Source organism: Lichenostomus cassidix, chromosome 9, assembly GCF_008360975.1.
Source record: "Lichenostomus cassidix isolate B80296 chromosome 9, HeHo_3.0, whole genome shotgun sequence".
In the NCBI taxonomy this organism is placed as follows: Eukaryota; Metazoa; Chordata; class Aves; order Passeriformes; family Meliphagidae; genus Lichenostomus; species Lichenostomus cassidix.
In genome coordinates, this window is record NC_139490.1 from 19654080 (window position 1) to 19672070 (window position 17991).

The window sequence follows — 17991 nt, forward strand, 5'->3', positions numbered from 1 at the left end:
TACCCAGCCAGTGTCAACTTGAGTGAAGGGGAAACGAACCATAGTAACTTAGCAAATAAACAGATCAAAGGTACCAGAAAAAACACCTAAACACAATCCTAATTTTTTCCAGTAATACCAGGCAATTGGTGGATTTAGTATAGATACTAATGTTGTTTTGAACTCTTATTAACCTACCAGGGCAATCATGTGTGGTCTCCTTTCCAGAGCTCAGATAGCATCTGGCATAATTATTGGCTGCATCTTTTTCAGTAATGAGTTGATTGGGGTGGCAGAGATGCTTAATAAGCATCTGTATGGTTTCATCTGCAGGATACAGATATCCAAACACACAGAGAGCTGATCTGAGAGCCCAGATGTCTGAAAACCCTGCTGTTCTCAGGGATGGCAGACTAGTTCTTGTCGAGGTCAAGCAAGAAGTTAAAATATTGGGATGCCAGAAGTTCTTCAGGGACTGCTGAGGGACCCTCACTCATTTCTGCACTTGACAGGGCAGGGTGGGGCTTTGCTTGAGGTGGGAGCAGTTGCTTCACTCAGACACTGCAAGCTTTATAAAGTGTGGCAAAACGCAGCTGTGAAATAGAGCTGCTGAGAGCACATCTGGGAAACTGGAAAGGGACACTGAGTGCTGGCACTGCTGTGCCAAAATGAAACTTTTGTTTCATTTCAGTATATTGCACCTAAGATAAAATATATATATTTTTACTATATAGCTCATAGAGCTAGACAACCTGCAGCCTTTCTCTCTTCTTTCTGTTTTCTTTAACAGGAATGTCTCATGGGTTTACTTGAATTCACATTTTTAAAAAGGAAAAACAGTGGGTTTGGATTGTGGTCTTGGGTGGTGATTGTGGGCGTCCATGGTGTTTACAGTTTCCAGAACTACAACTGGACTTCACCTGCACTGAACTGGGTGAATTCCAGCTTGGTTGGAATGAAGATTAACTGTGGAACAACATCTCTCACTCACAAGTGTGATTTTACAGGTCTCAGAAATATGGAAATGGAATGAGTAGACCACAGCCTTAAAGTGAACAAAAGAAAGAAGTTTTCCCCTAATTTTTTAAACATAGAAATCCAACTGTCCTTGAAGCTGTTGTGTTTCAGTAAGTGGGGGAAAACCAACTGATTTTTCAAACCTCCCTCAAAGGTAATGGCTCATCAGCAGCTGCCTGCCCTGGGCAGCACTTCTGGGCACAAGCTGGGTGCCATGGAGCAGGCTGTGAGGGGGCTGTGTGGTGGGAGCATCCATCAGCTCAGACAGGATGTCCCATGCCTCTAGGACATTCCTTGCCCCACAGGGAGTTGGCCACTGCGTGTAAGTCCAGAACTGGGGCCTGAAAACCTGCCTAATGGAAGACTTGCAGAAGGGCCAAGCTGGGGTGAGGAAAAGATAAACAGCAGGATGTGTTTACTTCAAAACACCTGCATTGTGGGCAAGACTTGCCATGAGATCTGCAAGTGTGCCCTGCCTCCCCCACAGCACTACCTCTCATGCCTGAAAGGAGTGAGCACTGTGACCTTCAGTACAGGCAGCATGTACAAAGGACACTGGGCATGGTGTGGAAGAGCTGCCAGATGCTGGGTGAGGGGTTTATTGCAGTGAATGTATCAGATGGTATAAATGAGACAATGAGGATATCATCCTGGTGACATGCCCTCTGCAGATGTACTGCAGGTCTTTCTCCAGTAGTGAGTTCATTCCTGGGAGGATGAGTCCTCACCTTGGAACAATGGGTGCTGGAGAAAGCAGTGCCATCCCTAAGACCTATTGGTGAGACAGAAATGACAGTGATTTAAAAAAGTGTAAATTAGAAATCCACAGGTCCACCATGAATTTGGCTCTGGTGAGCCCTCTGTCATGCCGTATGCTGCAGTGAGTACTGCCAGCATTTCTCTTCTTTTATAGATATTTTAAAACGAGATAAATGAAAGCAAAACTTTTGACAAGGCCAAAGGCAATGAATTGTGCCACTCCAGGAACATAGAATCACCTTGCAGGGCCTAAAATAAACCAGCTGCTTGGCTGCTGCCCATCTGGTTCACCTTTTCACTTCCCATGTTTCTGGCAGTAGCTGGAGAGCAGTCTATGCCACGGGGGATCGTATCTCTTGCTTTCAGTCATTCTGACTTCCTCAGATGAAAGGCACTATATAAATATGACTATTCTTAGGCTTTTCAGGTGTGCTTCAGTGCTAACTCTTGCTTTAGTCTTTGTGTTGACCTGATGTTAAAAGATAGAAGATTGCTTGCGTGAACCTGACGTTCACTCAAGAGCGGAAGGGGTGAGTTTTCTCTCTCTGGAGCTTTCTAGCTATCACAGGTTACAGAACTGTGAAAGCCGATCACATAGTGCTACTTTGTGGCAATCAGTTCCTGGGAGTGATTTTCCAACACAAATCGCTTTCTTGGCAACAGAAAATCATTTAATTGTGTGCTCAGAAGCAGCACAGGAGCCTTCACCTAATGTTCTCCATAGACAAATGTTATGTAACTTTAAAAAAAATAGGTGTGATGTTACTCCCTGTGGGAGGACAGCAGGAGCCGGCAGCCCCCCAAAACGAGGTCCCTGGGGCGCGCATGTCCACCAAGTCCGGGCCGGGTGGCCCCCGGGGTGTGCTCAGCGTGGTGTGGGTCTCCAGCCACAGAAATTCTAACAGGAAACACGGTAAGACAAAAGAACAAACTGGACTCCATCTCCAGGTCTGCCAGAGGGGTTTATTAGGGTCATTAGGTGGGGTACAGGGACGGGAAAGGGGGAGGAAAGCGGGGGATGGGAGTAAGAGCTGGCAGGCTCGAAGATGGGACCCCAAAGTCCTGCCGGCATCGGCTTATAAGGGAAAGGAAGGGGGAGGGGCTGGCTCTCCCAGAGCCAGTCCCGGGAGGTCTGAAGGGAAGACAGGCAAGGGGAACACACCAATAGATTTCAGGTACAGCAGGATTCATATTTCAAAAACAGCCAATAGCATACAGAGCAGGGGAACAAAGAAAAGCTACATGGAGATCTGAAAATCACATTGCTACATAGTGGGTTTTGATTTGGTTTTCTCCTGTTTCCCACACACCTTTACAGAAGAAGTAGTTTCAGCTGTTTAGAAAAGGTGCTGAAAGAAGCCACAATGTGAGATGCAGTGGCAAAGGGCACACACACAGCAGCTTGGGGGCACCTCTGGGGAGATAGCCAAAATCTTGCCTTGGGCAAGAAGAGGGCTCAAAGGGGTTTTCTGTGCCTCATGTGATTTTTATTCTGGGAGCAGATTTGTGTCTTTGGACTGCAGCCACCTTGGAGTGCCCAGGCAGGTCCTTCCCCTAACAGCAGGCTCACTCACTCTGTGTGTAACCGCTCTGCTGCAGCATCCTCTGTTCATCTTCCTCTGGGCTTCCTTCCCCTGCACACACAGCTGCAGAGCTAGAGAAGCTGCTACCCCTTTTGGTAACTAAGCCTTTGCTTGTTCTCCTCATGCTCTGTACTTTGGCAGAGCCAGGAGAGCAGCCAGAACAGTGTGTGTGGAGTTTGTGTTTCTCTACATGTTTAGCAAGCACACTAATTTGAAACCTAGCCAAGCCAGCTTTCCCATTTGTACTGTTATGTAAATAACAGACAGGCAGGTTTCTTTTCAGTTTGCTCAGTGCAAGCACATTTCTGCCCCTCTTTGTGAAGACAGCTCCTTGGGAAGTCCTTGGGAAGCTTTTTGATATGTGGCAGCCAAGGTCTCACTATCCCCCTGGCTCCATAAAGGGGTTGTTCAAGCCCCTGTGGTGCTGAGCAGGTCCCTGCAGGCTCCCAGGGCAGGTGACAGTCACCTCAGGAGGTCTGTATGCTCTGTTTTCTCCTGCTGGCCTTGCCAGTTCCTCAGAGGACACTGCCTCTGCATGGCTCCTCTCCTCCTGTTTGGGGGGAAGGATGGAGAGAGCACCCAAGACTTGGAGGAAGGAATTAGTCTAAAGTGGAAAATGTTCTGAATGTAAGGGGGAAAACCTCAGCAAAACCATTTTGATGAGACAGAAGTCTCTACCTCTGAGTAGCCTTGGTTTAGCTCTTGTTTGCATGTGTTTTAGGCAGGTTAAGTTGTGGTGTTAGAGAATAAACCTTGAGTGAAATACCACTGAGAGGTTTGGGTTGATGTCTCTCTGAAGATAAGTTTCAGTCTCTCAGCCGCTTTCAGCTTCTTTTCGTGATGTGGAGGCTGCCGAAGGCGGTGAGATGGCTGCTCTTCTCACTTTGCAGTTTTCTCAACACTTGAAATTACTTGATATGACAAACTACTAGAGTGACATTTATTAGGCTTTCTTTGTGGTTGTTCATTCTCGCATGGAAAGCTGTTTGTTTCATATTTTTAACTAATGTATTTTATCATAATGAAATGATGTTGGAGACTCTATGGGGCCCGTGCCTCTCTGTGCTCACTGTGGCTGCTTGTGAGAAGGCAGTGTTTGGATCTAGGCTTGAACCCTCCCTCAGATGCCTTCCAGCTCACAAATCATGCATCATAAAAGCAATATTATGAAGGCTATAAAAAGTTCTATATTAGATCCTCTACCTGATACTAAACCAGTTGAATTTACTTTTTTTGATGTTATTGTTGTTGAAAATCTTTTAGAAGGGACTTCTGGGGCAATATAACTTTTCAAAAGTCCAGAATTATTTCAGTTGTACTTTTACAGCATTAGAAATTGGGGGAGTGTCACTGAGTTCTGTGCTAAAGCAGGTCTGGGAAATGAAGATGATACAACCCTCCAGGCAAAGGGACAGGAAAAGAATTTGAGGAACCAATCCTGTGTGGTTTTGTCTGCTGGGAGTTTTTGTTTGTTTGTTTTAATTGTGGTTTGGGTTTTTTTCCCTTTTGTCCAAACTACTTTTATGCTCTTCTGTCTTTCAACTGCTGTGTGAATCTATAAAATACAGCTGGGGGAATCACACTGACTGTTCAACAAATGCTAATTGTAGGATGTTTGTTGAGTAATCTGCCATTGATAAAAATGTCCTCAAGAAAAATCAGCCCTCTTCTATATTGTGAATGTCTGTAGCATTTGGCTCAGTTGGAGAAACTTAATTGCATAAAACCAAAATTTTGTTTTGTAAGTATTCTCACCTATGTGTCCTGAAACAGCCATGTCTAGAAAAATTAATGTTAAATACAGCTCCTCTGTAAGATCCGTGATTATTGTGCAATTGTGGTTTTGTTCAATTCACAGAAGAGAGCAGAAATGAAAACATTTTTTTTAAAGGCATCATTTTTGGTGTTTCTGGTTAGTGAGAGGAGACCTGAGTACATGAGGGGTTCACGTTCAGGTCCCCATCATTTTTCTGAGTATTAAGAATAACATCAAGAGAGAAGAAACCGCTTCTGTTGCACTGAACCTGTGTATTGACGCAGGGAGATTTTCGCGTTTTTGAATGTCAAATGCTTTTCAGTTTTATTCATCATCAAAATTGCTGTGGATCTTCTCAAGCTGCATAAGGATTTTCATTGCTTTGTCCAACTGGAGATGCTCCAGAGATAACAGTGAATTTCACACAGGAGCCTGTGTGTAAAATCCTGATTTAGAAAGAACTGCATTCTTAGCTGCAGGTTAAAGACAGGACTTAAGGGGATTATTTGAATGTAAGTTCATCTTGAAAAGCAGTGAATTGAAAGTAACACATTCTTGCTCAAAAGACCTGCGATTTTTTGTTCTAAACAATTGGACTACTGTAACAGCGTGTAAAATCAATACAGCTGGGCTCCCTGCCTTCTTTCTCTAAATTTAATTTTCATTTCATTTCTCAAATTTCGAACATGCTTAGAGAGACTGCTCTCATTTACATATATAACAGGCAAAATTTAGACAAATGTAGTTATATGTGAAAACACTTTGGGCCAACAAAGAACTGGCACTGGTGGCAATAAATGGGAAGAAAATAGTCCCATTAAACTTCCAGGTTTTGTAGTCTGGGTTTGCAGCCATGTATGACAGGAACAGACTGAGCCTGCAAACAAGTGGTTCACAGTTGGTGCCACCTCTGCCCATTATTGTGGCTGATTTTTACAAACCAACCTCTGTTTCCTTCATTCTGACTATTACATTAATTTCTTTCTGTAAGTGAAGTCTCTTCCTGCTTGAGTGTGCTGGGACTCTACCCCTGACTGAGCACTGATATGAGGGAATTTTGTCTCCCTGATCCTGGCAAATCAAACTTTTCCCCAACCCACACTCTTTCCCTCTCTGCCTCCTGTGTATGTGCTCTTATTGCCTTGAATATTAGAATATGACCTTTTCCAAGTGATAAATGAGTTGAAAGTCAAAGGTACTGCTTCATTAGCACTGACTTTAATAATCCTAGCCTTGTATGATGGGTCACAGTTGCTGCTGCCGAGTAATTTTTAGGCAGCTAGTGTAGGTAGAGGACAATTATATACTGCTGTCAAACTGGGAAATGAAAAGGTAGTTTTAAATCATACACTTCACATGTACAATTTATTTAGTAAAACGTGTTCTTTCTCTCACACATATTTCATATTCAGAGTAATGTGAAAGGTGCAAAGAAGAAACATTAACCAAATGGAAAAACTGTACATTTCTGTGTGATCAAGGCAGTAACAAGGTTTAGAAAATCTGCTGTTTTGGAAAGTTCTTCCTCTTGCTCCTTTACAGAAAGCAGCAAAGATGATGATAAAAATCTTTCTTCACACCTCAGCTGTGGCCGTAGTTTTAGTTCTAACCAAGTTTTAAAATGTTCATGTATTAGGCCCACTATAAGATATGTCCAGCTGCCTACTTGCACAGTCAATAATTTCTATGGAAATCAATGGACAGCAAATTGTATTTTCAAAACTGGACCCTTTTCTTTTTTATTTGCTACAGAGAGAAGGTAATTTATTTTCACACTTTGAATAAAGGAAATATCTACCCCAGAAACACGACTACCAGCAGTCTTAGACTATTTTCAGAGCTGTTTTAGAAAGCCAAAGAAAATTATTTCTTTTTGTGAAAGTGTTTCTGGCTAAGAGCACCAACCATGCCCAGATAAGGGTACAAGAAATGGTTGGCTTAAACTGCAACAAAGAAACCTTTTGATTAGATTCAGAGCCAAACTTGCAAATGGCCATAGCGTGGTGACAATTCAGAAGCGCTGACCTGAAGGGTTCAGGCTGGCCCAGAGATGTTTTGTGAAGTGTACAGTACAGGCTAGAAGGACTTCTCTAAGGATGAGTTGGATAGAGCTGGATAGTCTTCTGGCTGGGAGAGAGAAGAATATCAGTCACTCCCTAATTTTCTGTGATGTAGGGCTTGCTTTCTTAATTCCCCTGCTCCAAGAAAGAATGAGAAGACAGACAGAAAAGTTTCATCCCCGTGTTGTCTTATATCTTTGATAGAAATGCACTGATGTAGAAACACAGTTCAACATTCAGTCTTTCTCTAATGTCCTTTTTGAAGGGGTTCTTTTGGTTTTCTTGGGCAAAACCTGTTTTAAAATTGCAGGAGAAAACCATGATGATTCCTCAGCAATGGTAATCGGGAACATTTGTTGCTCAGGAATTGCTGGTACCTGAGGTACTCCATGGGATTTCTATTCTGGGCAGCGTGTCCTCCATGAAAGAGCAAAACTGCTGCCCCTCATAGCAGCCCTGAGCAGTGTATAATGCTTACAGCAGGGAGGATTCACTGCTGTCCCAGGCTGGCCAAGCTGCCCAAAGCAGAGGAACTCCAACAGTAACCTTCTGCAGAGTCAGACTTTTGGCTGGATACTGCCTTTTAACTGCCAAAATACCTTCTAAGTTAGAGAGAAGATTTTGAATTGTTATTTCTGTATTTGCTCTTAGCAACACCTTTCTGATCACATATGTAAAAGGAAAACTGGTGCAGCTATGAGAAAAGCTGATGTTAAATGGCATTCCCATGATCTGGTTATTTTCCCCTGGCAAGCCATTCACATTTAATAGATACTGTCAAAGCTAATGCTTCTTTTGGTGTCAGTCTGTCACTTTGCTAATGCTGGCTCCTTAATCCAACTTTTTTCTCCATCTTTAAAGGACAGAAAAATATGGAACAGGTTTGCATTCACTGGAAAATCATTGGCCTTGTCCCTCTGGCACCATCCCTGCCATGTCAAGGAATAACACTCTCGGTGTCCTGGCAAGGGGCATCCTCCCACTGCTGGCAGTCCCGTTGCAGGCCACAAGGCTTAAAGACAGGACACTGTTTAATAACCTTTTTCAGGTGTGTTTTCTTGCCGAATTCCTTTGCAGCAAAATAGTAGAAGATGGCATCGAGGCAGCAGTTCAGGTTGGCAAATGTCATCGACACCTGGAGGAAGAGGCTGATGTTCTGTTTCAGACCACAGTCCACAATCACATGCTGCTTCACCAGGCACTGGAGGCAGATCCCAAGGTGGACGGGTGTGAAGCACACCAAAAACACCACGAGGTTCATGACAATTACTCGTAAGGAGCCACTGTCTCCTACCTTCTTTTTGGCTTGACTTCTGTGATTCAGAAGAATCCAGATGGTTTGAGCAGAGCAGAAAACCATCACTGCAAGCGGGATCAGAAATCCAAATATTTCCAGAGAAACAATGATGGGAACACTCCACGTTGTCTCTGTCATGTTGTGAAAGCATGCAAAACCATCATTCTTGTGAAACAAGAACATTGGGCTGCTGCAGATCCAAGCTACTGCCCAGATGAAGCAGCAAACCAAGACAGCCCACTTGGGGGATTGGTTAGCTCGACCTTCAAACGGGTGCCTTATGCAGTTGTACCTGTCGACAGTGATGCAGACAATGATGAAGATGCTGATGTAGGTGTTGACAAAATAAAGAGCTTCTGTGAAGGAGCACAGCAGCCAGGGTGCCTGGTTGGCAGAGTAGTGCAGCTTCAGCGGCAGCGACAGCAGCAGCAGCACATCTGCAAGCGCCAGGTTGATCATGTACACAGAGGTTCTGGTCTGCTTTCTCCAAAAGTGGCAGAACATATAGAGGGCCAGGCTGTTGAGAACCAGCCCGAGGATGAAGGTGGGGATGAAGATGCCCAGCTGCAATTTCCTTGCCAAGTCGTCGATGAGTGTAAAATTGCATTCCGTGCTGTTGTTGGTCATTTCTCCCCTGAAATAACAAAGAGCAGGTCGGAAATGTGTAAGACTCACAGTTAATGCTGTGATAAGCCAAACCAAGATACTTTCAGACCCAGTTCTAGACTGTTTTGGTTTTGAGCTGGACACTTGGTCAGCCTTTGTCTAATATGGAAAGTGAAACCTTTCAAGCACAGAGCTTTCTATTTCCAATTTGAGTGGCTTAATATGTTACAAGGGAGTCTGATTCTCAGGGGCAAGTAGTCAGCATCCAGTGATTACCACCCCCTATAAGATAATCCCATTCAGATATTGAAGAGACTGACTGCTGCAAACACATATTTTCAAAAGCTCTAAAGACTACTGGCTGTCTCTAATAATTGTACACCTGTTGAAATTTCCCTTACAATTATGCTTGATTCTGTTGCTGCACAGAAATTAATGAAATTATTATTCCATATTAAGGCATGTTGATCTGATAACTGGGATTTTACTCTTACATCTGAATCCACATACATCAGTAGCTTTTGCTGATGTGCTTTTACTGCACCCGCATTTATAAGATATTTTAGTTTCATATGGTGCTTATATCCAATGCAGTATTTTAAAAGGTCAACTTAAGAAGACGGATCTTTTATCTAGGTGCAAAATGAGTAAGTGGCTTTTCTCACTTGTGTTTAACTTTCAGCATTTTAAATTTGGGGTTTGCACTTTAAATTTTGACTGATTATCTTAGATAATCCAGCAAAGATTAGCAAATGGAAGGCATGACATCTTCATAATGCAATTTTTAAAAAAATTAAAGTTGTCTTAAATAAATGTTATCACTGTTCTTAAAAATTTGCTTTTACAAACAATGCCTTAAAAGTGCTTTTTAATAACCTCTTTAAATCAAAATCACAAAAAGTCCTAATAAATCAGAAGAAATTGGTAGTTAAAGTTCCCAGTCCAGTTCAGCCAACTAAGCAGCTCAAAAGAAATTTTAGAAGTAAGTGAAGATATTTTAAGAAAAGTTCAATCAAGAGGAAAAATTTTAGGAGTAAGTGAAGATGTTTTAAGAAGAGTTTGATTAAGAGTTTGCTTTGGAGGATGAAAAGTGACAGCTCTTAAGCACTACCAAATGGAGCTGAACTTTGCTAAAGAAATTAAAAACCAATTAGTGAAAGGGGTTTTTTTTGGTGTGTGTGTGTGGCTAAAATAAAATATTTTTTAAAAATAGAGAAACCAAGGACCAGTAGTTCTGCTAAAAATTAACTAAGGAGATAGCCTTGCATTTTGCTGACTCTTATACCACTACTTTTCATGGGAATGCTGACATTGTGGTGGAGGTCAGAGATGGGATTACTTGTGGAAATAAGTGAGTGATAATGGAAATAACAGTATCTGAACACAGAATGCACTAAGAGCTCAACATGCTCATTTCAGTGAAATAGTTTTTTTCCAGTTCAGACTACAGAAAGAACAGGAACATTAAGCTGAAGTTCCAACCCTGTAGTTGTTATGAAGTATGGATGTTATTAGTGTGGCCAGAAAAGATTCAATCTAGCCTATCTGTTAAAAGAGAGAGTGTCAAATGTGATTAAAGCAATACTATAACTGTTGAGTCTAAGCTTCACACAGATTTTTAAATAAAATTGCTAAATAAGTCTTTGATAGCTCTTACCAGACCCTTATCTTTGATGAAGTATCTGCTTTTTCACATAAGGGAAAGGCTGAAGATTTTAGGCACTTGCATTTCCTCAAAGTGTACTAGAAACAACAGAATAGCACTGGAAAAAGAGTTTAGAACAAGGGCTGTTTAGTCAGTGGGGAAATGGTTGCCTGAAAGCTGATAACTACAAACACACTGGATGGGGTTTACTAAGGGGATGCACAAATTCACCAAGACTGTCCTTGGCTGTGTTTCCCCCAGTGAACCCACAGCAGGAGTGAGGGTGACCTGTGGGGAGGTGCTGTGGGTCAGGGGCTGGGCACCACTGCCACCTGCAGAGAGCTGGACAGAGCCACATGAGCTGTGCTGTCACAGCTTCGTGAACTTAGGAAATAGCAAAAGGAAAGCTGGATGTTATCAGTGGATTTATCTGCCAGAAATTAGAACAGAGAGAAAACCTTGGATTGGTCATCAGGATGAGGTTAAATCAATCCCTTTGAGCCTGCAATGTGTGGCAGCTACTTAGAAAATGACGTTTGTGGTATGTGAGAGGTGAGAAAATTACATAAAACACTGAGTTGGTGCCATATGTACAAGGGATCAGTGTAGGCAGAGGCTGCTGTCACCAGAGGACAGGGAAGGGGACATGGGAACATGAGCTTTAGCGTGAGCATGGGTGTCCTGTGACCAAGGGCACCCAACTATCTGGGGAAAAAATCAGGCAACACGAAACATTTAGGGGTAGTGACAACGCCTGTCAATCCAGCACTTTGTCTACTTTGTCAATTTATCAGAAAATTGTGCATGATGACTCTTAAAAGTTAAAACTCTTAAAAAGTTTGGTGCTACTTTTATCATATATCTAGCTCACTGAATGCATTTTCTTTAGAATTCATTAGCACCAAATTACATATATCATTACTCCAGAAAATTATTAATTTCAAGAAAAGACAGCCTTTAAATTGATAATTGTCTGATTGTCAAAAACAAGATCATTTTTATCATTTTAGTTTCTCAAATTTAAAATTCACATCTTGAGTAATCCACAGAAATTGTTTGCAACTGTTCCAGACTAAGTAATGTTTGCTCAGAGTTACCTGAAGATTCATTTTCATTGACAAATAACCTTGTAGTCATTTAATAAGCATCATCTTTACTGCACTGTCCAAATTATTAGTAAAAATACTGATAATACTCATCCTGAAAGATACTGAGCTGTAGCAGAGACATCTTTCCTATACAGTAGACACTGATTGGTATCTCAGTGGGTACTCGCTAATCATACAGAGCTTTCGTACAGATCATATTTCCTTGGTTTGCTTATGAGAATTTCTTTAGTGTGTGAAGCCTGTTTACCCCTCCTACACGCCATCTCCCATTATCGTGAGTTGTCACAGAGGAAGTCAAATTACTTCTGTTTCAGCCATTCTCAGATTAATCTGTGCAGATTTTTACTTACCACTGAGTTCACTTCTGCATGCGTGCAAACAGATTTTTTGGTGGGTGATTCTAATATTTTTTTCAAATACTAAAGCCAGGATTAGTGATCTACTTTTCCCAAATCCTTCCTTTCCACCTTCTTATGAGAAGTACCACATTTGTTCTTTTCCAGTCTTCTAAGGAAAATTTCTCTGTCCTCAACAAGTTTTTGGAAGGAATCTCCTGTGGCTTTAGGATTGTTTCAGACAAATCCTAGAAACCAAAAGATAATACAAGAATGTATTGAGTGTAATTAACGGTACTCAGGAGAGTGTGTCTTAGCTGGTCCAGCCTCTGTGTCACCGCTGTTCCATTTATCCTCAGTTTCTCCTGCTGATGATTCTGCACTTCCTATGAACTTGTTAAATATTAATTGGGTTTACCCATAGCAGGAGCTTGTGGTTTAGTGAGCAGCAAAGGTGTTCTGCCCTAGGAAATTAAAAGCAAGGTTTTACAGTAATAGCTGCAGTAGGCTTTTTGCAGTACAGTGGAATTCATGAATTATTTCCTCTTTGCAACTTGGATCCAAGTGCATCTGGCTCTAGTTGGGATTCATACAAATCTGCATGGGAGCACAGATTATGGATGTCATATTAAGGGTATTCTTATCCATGAAAGCTTCATTAGCAAAGACATCCTTTGTTTATATCTATTTCCCAGAACATTATGCATGTTAGATATAAATTATTCTCTCGTGGATGTACTGGAGAAGAGTAAGACGGCTTAGTGCAATGATGAGCAGCAGGTCCCATATCTGCAGCTGGATAATTTCTTGCCATTTTTTTCTAAGTATTTTGATTACAACAGAATAGATTTATATTTATCACTAAAGCAGAAATCTTTCTTTCTTAAGTTAAGCTTAAGTTAATCTTAAGTTAAGCAACACTATATGCTTGATCTTATTGTTTGAACTTTATAAGCAATAATCATCTAACCAGCGTAAAAATAGTGTCTGCAATCAATGCTGCTATTAAATTGTTGGAAAAATAGAAGTCAATAACTAAAATAAGAATTACTTTACCTGAACCCCAGCAAGCAGATCAGCAGCATTGCTTCAGTCCAGGTTGTTCTACAGAGCATGAGACCGTGCCTTACAAGTATTCTAAATGGCATAACCAACCACATCCTTCTTTTCTTCTCTTTTTTTTTTTTCTTTTTTTTTTTTTCATGTTTCAAAATACACTCTGTGCTTACTTATATAGACAAGTGAAGGTGGAAAAAGTGTAAGATTTGAATCCTCAGCTGTTTTCAGTCCGTAGTCAAAATAGGGTAGGGAGCAATTTGTCTCTGAAGTCAGGGGGTTCACTTGGCCATTACTTAGTGTGATGCAGATGAGAGCTTTTGTGAGCTTGTGGTGCCTACCTCCAAATTTCCAATTATTCCTTGAGCTGGGGAGGAGCTGGAAAGTGGAAAGTTGTAGGAGAGGTTGAAATAAAAATAGGGTTTCTTCCCCCAGTTTCTGCTCCATTTGCATACTGGAGAGCAGTAGTTAAGCACCCAGAGGCTTCTGAAAGGTACAGCTACTGACACACACGCAGCTGTTAAACTATTTAAAGATTTTTTTTTCAGTTTTAGCCAGTTCAGGTGTATGAACCATAACTGCAAGCTGGCAAATGTTTATCTGTGGCAGCACTGAGGTGTGTGAAGCAGTAAACTAGTGCCTTACGTGTGAGTCACATAGTAGCCAACACACGCTTCTTGAAATGAACTTCCAAGGCTTTCTGGAGCCTCTCTGGCTGAAGTGAGAATCTCACTTGCTAGTGCTGACAGCCCCTCTCCTGGCTTGTGGACACACTGCAACCCTTTGCAGAAAAATATAGGAAAAAACCCAGCTCTAAGTGGCAGTTTTCAAATTGCAACCTGGCTCTGGAGGTAATTTCATCTTTCTGTAGAAGAAGTAGCATCAATGTTCGTACCACAGGACTTGGAGAAAAAAAACCCTGCAATTTTCTTCCTGTCTCATCTGAAAATGAGATTTAAAAAAAAAAAAAAGCAGAACCCCAAACAAAGTTTAGGTAAACCTCCTCAGAAAATTGTGTGGCAGAGGAAATGAAGGCAATATGATTCATAGCATTTGGGAAACACATTCTGGAATTGGGAGGTTTCAAGGGCTTTTCAACTTCAGTCTTCTCAGAACTGTGGTCTGGCTCCAACTCAGCAACTGACTGAAATGAATCTGGAGTCACACAAAGAAACCTAAGAGTGCAGCTAAATATTAGCAGGAAACAAATACCCTTCAATTCTGAGTGACTTTTAAACAAGTTATTCTGTGTCATGTTGCAGCTGAAATCAGTTGCTTCTTTATTCTTCTCACCACAGGCATACTCCAGATTTAGCAAAAAAAAAAGGATTTTAATATTTCGTGCTGCCCTCACTCCCAGGACTAGGTTCATTGCTTGTGGTTCTGTGAACTTCCCAATTAGTATCACTTGATGCATCAGAGTGACACAAAAAATCAGCATCTCTGCACACATCACCTGCATGTTTGCTGAGCTGGCAATGTTTTTGTGATACATGTGAGTTCACTACTCATAGGTGAGCACATAATTTGCTGATGTGCACATAAATTACCCTTTTGCAGGTTGGCCTTTTTGGCTTAAATGAGGACAACTTCCATCTAGAGCATATTTAATGAGGGCAAGTTATGAATGACTCAGTCCCAGGCTGGCAAGATACATTATTGGCTGAGAAATTAGGGCTTGTTTCCCCCTGTCTTTCATGATTGCTTTTGTAGTTTCTCAGGTGCTATACATGAATATGCTCAGCAGGAATTATTTCAGTGAGTCCTTTGTGCTCCAGTGCCTTTATAACCCAGCATTGCTGCTTGATAAATGGTGTATTTGGGGGATCCAGGTGGCTGCACGGCTCTGAGGTTTTCAGTGGGAAGGAGGAGGCCTTCAGGTTTTTTTAATTAACCACTAAAATGTGGTGGGTGTATATTTTTTATGTTGCCTAGTGACAGCAATCTTAACAGCTTTATCTATTTCCAATATTGTGTTCCAGTTAGCAGATGAATAGTGGCTAGAAGAAACAAAATCCAAACTGAAAGGAAGTGTGTGACCAAAAAATTAATCATGTTTATGGCAAAGATGAGTAGGGTTTTTTGGCTGGTTTGTTGGTTTTTAAAAGTTTGCTGAACTTTCTCTACCTTCTATCCTCTTCATGCCGTAAGTGCTGCTCTTGCTAAATCAGGCACCAGCATTGGCCGTTTTCAAGGAATCAAAATCTCTTTCAGAGGAAACACGTTCATGCAGTGCAAAACCACATTCATTTGCATTACACCAGCATGAATTCTTCTGTTCTTTTTAAGTGGAAAATATATCGTAGCAGCTTTGAGGTCCAGCTTTCACAAATGGCTAAATTATGTGTTTGCTTGTACTTAATGGCCAGGATGGAATAAGTTGGGCCTCAGATCTAAACTTAGGATGCTCAAATGCAAATTAATTGAAATTCAAAGGAAGGATCCAATATGCTTCTGGGCCATTCTGAATGAATGTGTGATTCGTTCTCCCAGATAGCCATAAAATATCATCTCAGATAATAAGACTTAATCATCCAGAGTAAGAGTCAGGAAAAGATATTGTTCAGTAGAGCACTAGGAGGTGAGCAAAAAAAAGTCTTGTCCTCATGAAGCACGCTGGATGCAGTGGGGAATTACAAAGCTGATGAACTTAAATACCTGAGTTGAAGGTATCTTTTACGCTGTGCTGTGAATAGTTTCTGATATTTTGGTGTATTTTTAAAGGTTTCAAAGACTGGATGGCCATAGTGAGTTAAGCTAACAAGTCTTGTTCTGAGAAGGCTGCCACAGCTTGCTACCCTGAAAGGAATTTGCTGCCTTCTTTTAAGAGGGGAGGTCCTGGGGATTTCATCTAACTCCAACTGAGCAGCAGAAAAACCCTGGAAAGGAAAACTGTGCCAAGAGTTCACGATGCTCTCACCTACCTGAAGATGTGCTGTGATGCTCTTTCTGTCTAAAGAACAAATAAATGAAGAACAAACTGAATTTTCATTAATGGCTTAAAAGCTGTTGTTTGCACTTGGGTTGGAATACAGTGTTTTGTTTATCTGTAAATCTTCCACTTCCCACTAGTGCTCTTTGGGTTGCTCAGTATCCTCTTCCTCATCTTCATAAGCAGTTGAAGCCTGGCAAACAGTGAGCTATCTTAATTGTACAACTGGAAGCTTTAAATGGCTAAGGGGTTGTGTTTTTTCTCATGAAGCCAGTTCTTTGAGTTCAGGAGACTGCAAAACATGAAACCAGAAAACCTGGAAACTGCTGTATTTTATAGGGAATAGCCACACTCAGCCTCTTCAAGATGAGGCACAGATTTTTAAAGGCAGCCAAGATGGAGCAAAAAGTATAGGTTTTTTCGGAGCTGGCTGGCTATGAACGCAAATTTATTTCTACATTTGAGAAACCTTAGAAAGGTTTGTCAGGGTTGTGTGATGAGAGGAAAGGAACTGGGCAGTCTGGTGGGCAGCCAGTCTCACACTAATATGGTTGAGTGAGCAAAATCAGGGGAGTAATACTTTAAAGTACAGAATATCTTCAGCTGAGTCTGACTCAGAAGTTCACCATCAGAAAACCGAGCTTGCAGGATGCCATCTCCTCAGTAACTTCAGATACCCACAGTCTGCAGCTGATGATCTAATCTTCCACAGTTCAGTTTGGTCTTCCAGGGCCAAAAAGGCCAGTTAGACATGGCCAGTGCCAGGCATGTGCCAGTGAAGACATGTTCTTCATGGCCAGTCCATTCCTCCTCTGGGCAGGCACAGAATAGTTGTGTGTGGCCAGAAGGAATTCTGGCTGTGGGCTTAGCAATAGGTTATAAATTTTTCTTGGGTATTTGTAGGAAGGAGCAGCAAGTCAAACTGCAAGTTCAGCTTGAGAGAAACTATTTAAGAATAGACACAGAGCTTCCTGCACCCATAAGCTTTGCAGTTTGCCCTCCGAGGTTCACCAGCACACCCTCCTGTGCTGGCTGGCAGGTCAAGGGGTCTGTGGTTGCTCAGCAGAGCTGGGCTGGTTCTGGTGAAGATGCCATGCTCACTGAGCTGTGGCACTGCCAGGGGAAATGGTAGGTGTGCACAAACCCACGGCTTCAAATGAAACTGCCAGCTAATTTCACAATCAACCAGTAGAAGGAACTAATGGTTAGGAGCGGTGTGGATACAAACCCAGCACCTGTGCAGAAGACCTCATGGCTCCTAGCAGGCCTCCTGAGCACTCAGACTTCTGTGGGAGCAGTTAAATAGGACATTTATCTGCTCTGCCTTACCACTCCAGTGCCAGCGTGTGGTTATTGCACACTATTCTTTTTCCTGCCACAGGCAGAGATCAGATCAGTCATGTAATGCTTGCCCATCTTCACCATATAAACTCTGATAAATGGTTTCTAGTGTTATCTAGATTTTTTTTCACATAGAAAAACATTTTTGTTCTTAGCCTTTTCAGTGCACTAGATAACGAAACACAAAATGAAAATTATTTCCTTTGCTTTTTCATTCCACCATGTATTACCTGAGCACTGTTGACTGCACCATCAGTCCAAGTCTGCCACCAGACTTGGCAGTCCAGACTGCCACCACTGCAGGGTGACACAGAGGGATGCCAGTGCAGGACAGGAGCAGCAGCTGCAGTGCACTCCTGTGCCTTGCACAGTCATTCCTGGACTTCCCGCAGACAGCCTGGCGCCAGGGGTAGGAGCTGCCTTGTGTGCAGGGTTTATGCACTCTTGATGCTACAACTTTCTGAAAGACTCATTTCTGTTGACTGACTTGGTCTGAAAAGGAGCTGACTTGTTTGG

The 17991-nt window shown here is 42.0% G+C and overlaps 1 protein-coding gene across 3 annotated transcripts; it reads right to left on the minus strand.

Annotated features, from left to right (window-relative positions):
• Positions 1-6430: 6430 nt before the first annotated feature.
• GPR55 (G protein-coupled receptor 55) lies at positions 6431-13588 on the minus strand. 3 transcript variants are annotated; one of them, XM_085069734.1, is made up of 4 exons: positions 13203-13588; positions 12162-12394; positions 8194-9085; positions 6431-7221 (listed from the first exon to the last, which is right to left on the minus strand). In XM_085069734.1, exons 3-4 carry the CDS (start codon positions 9076-9078, stop codon positions 7171-7173), a joined length of 936 nt encoding a protein of 311 aa, XP_084925860.1. In that variant the 5' UTR covers positions 9079-9085; positions 12162-12394; positions 13203-13588; the 3' UTR covers positions 6431-7170. The 3 variants fall into 3 exon arrangements, with proteins under 3 accessions (XP_084925860.1, XP_084925857.1, XP_084925859.1); XM_085069731.1 differs by having other exon boundaries at positions 6431-9085; XM_085069733.1 differs by lacking the exons at positions 12162-12394; positions 13203-13588 and adding an exon at positions 10715-11279 and having other exon boundaries at positions 6431-9085.
• Between the last annotated feature and the right edge of the window lie 4403 nt (positions 13589-17991).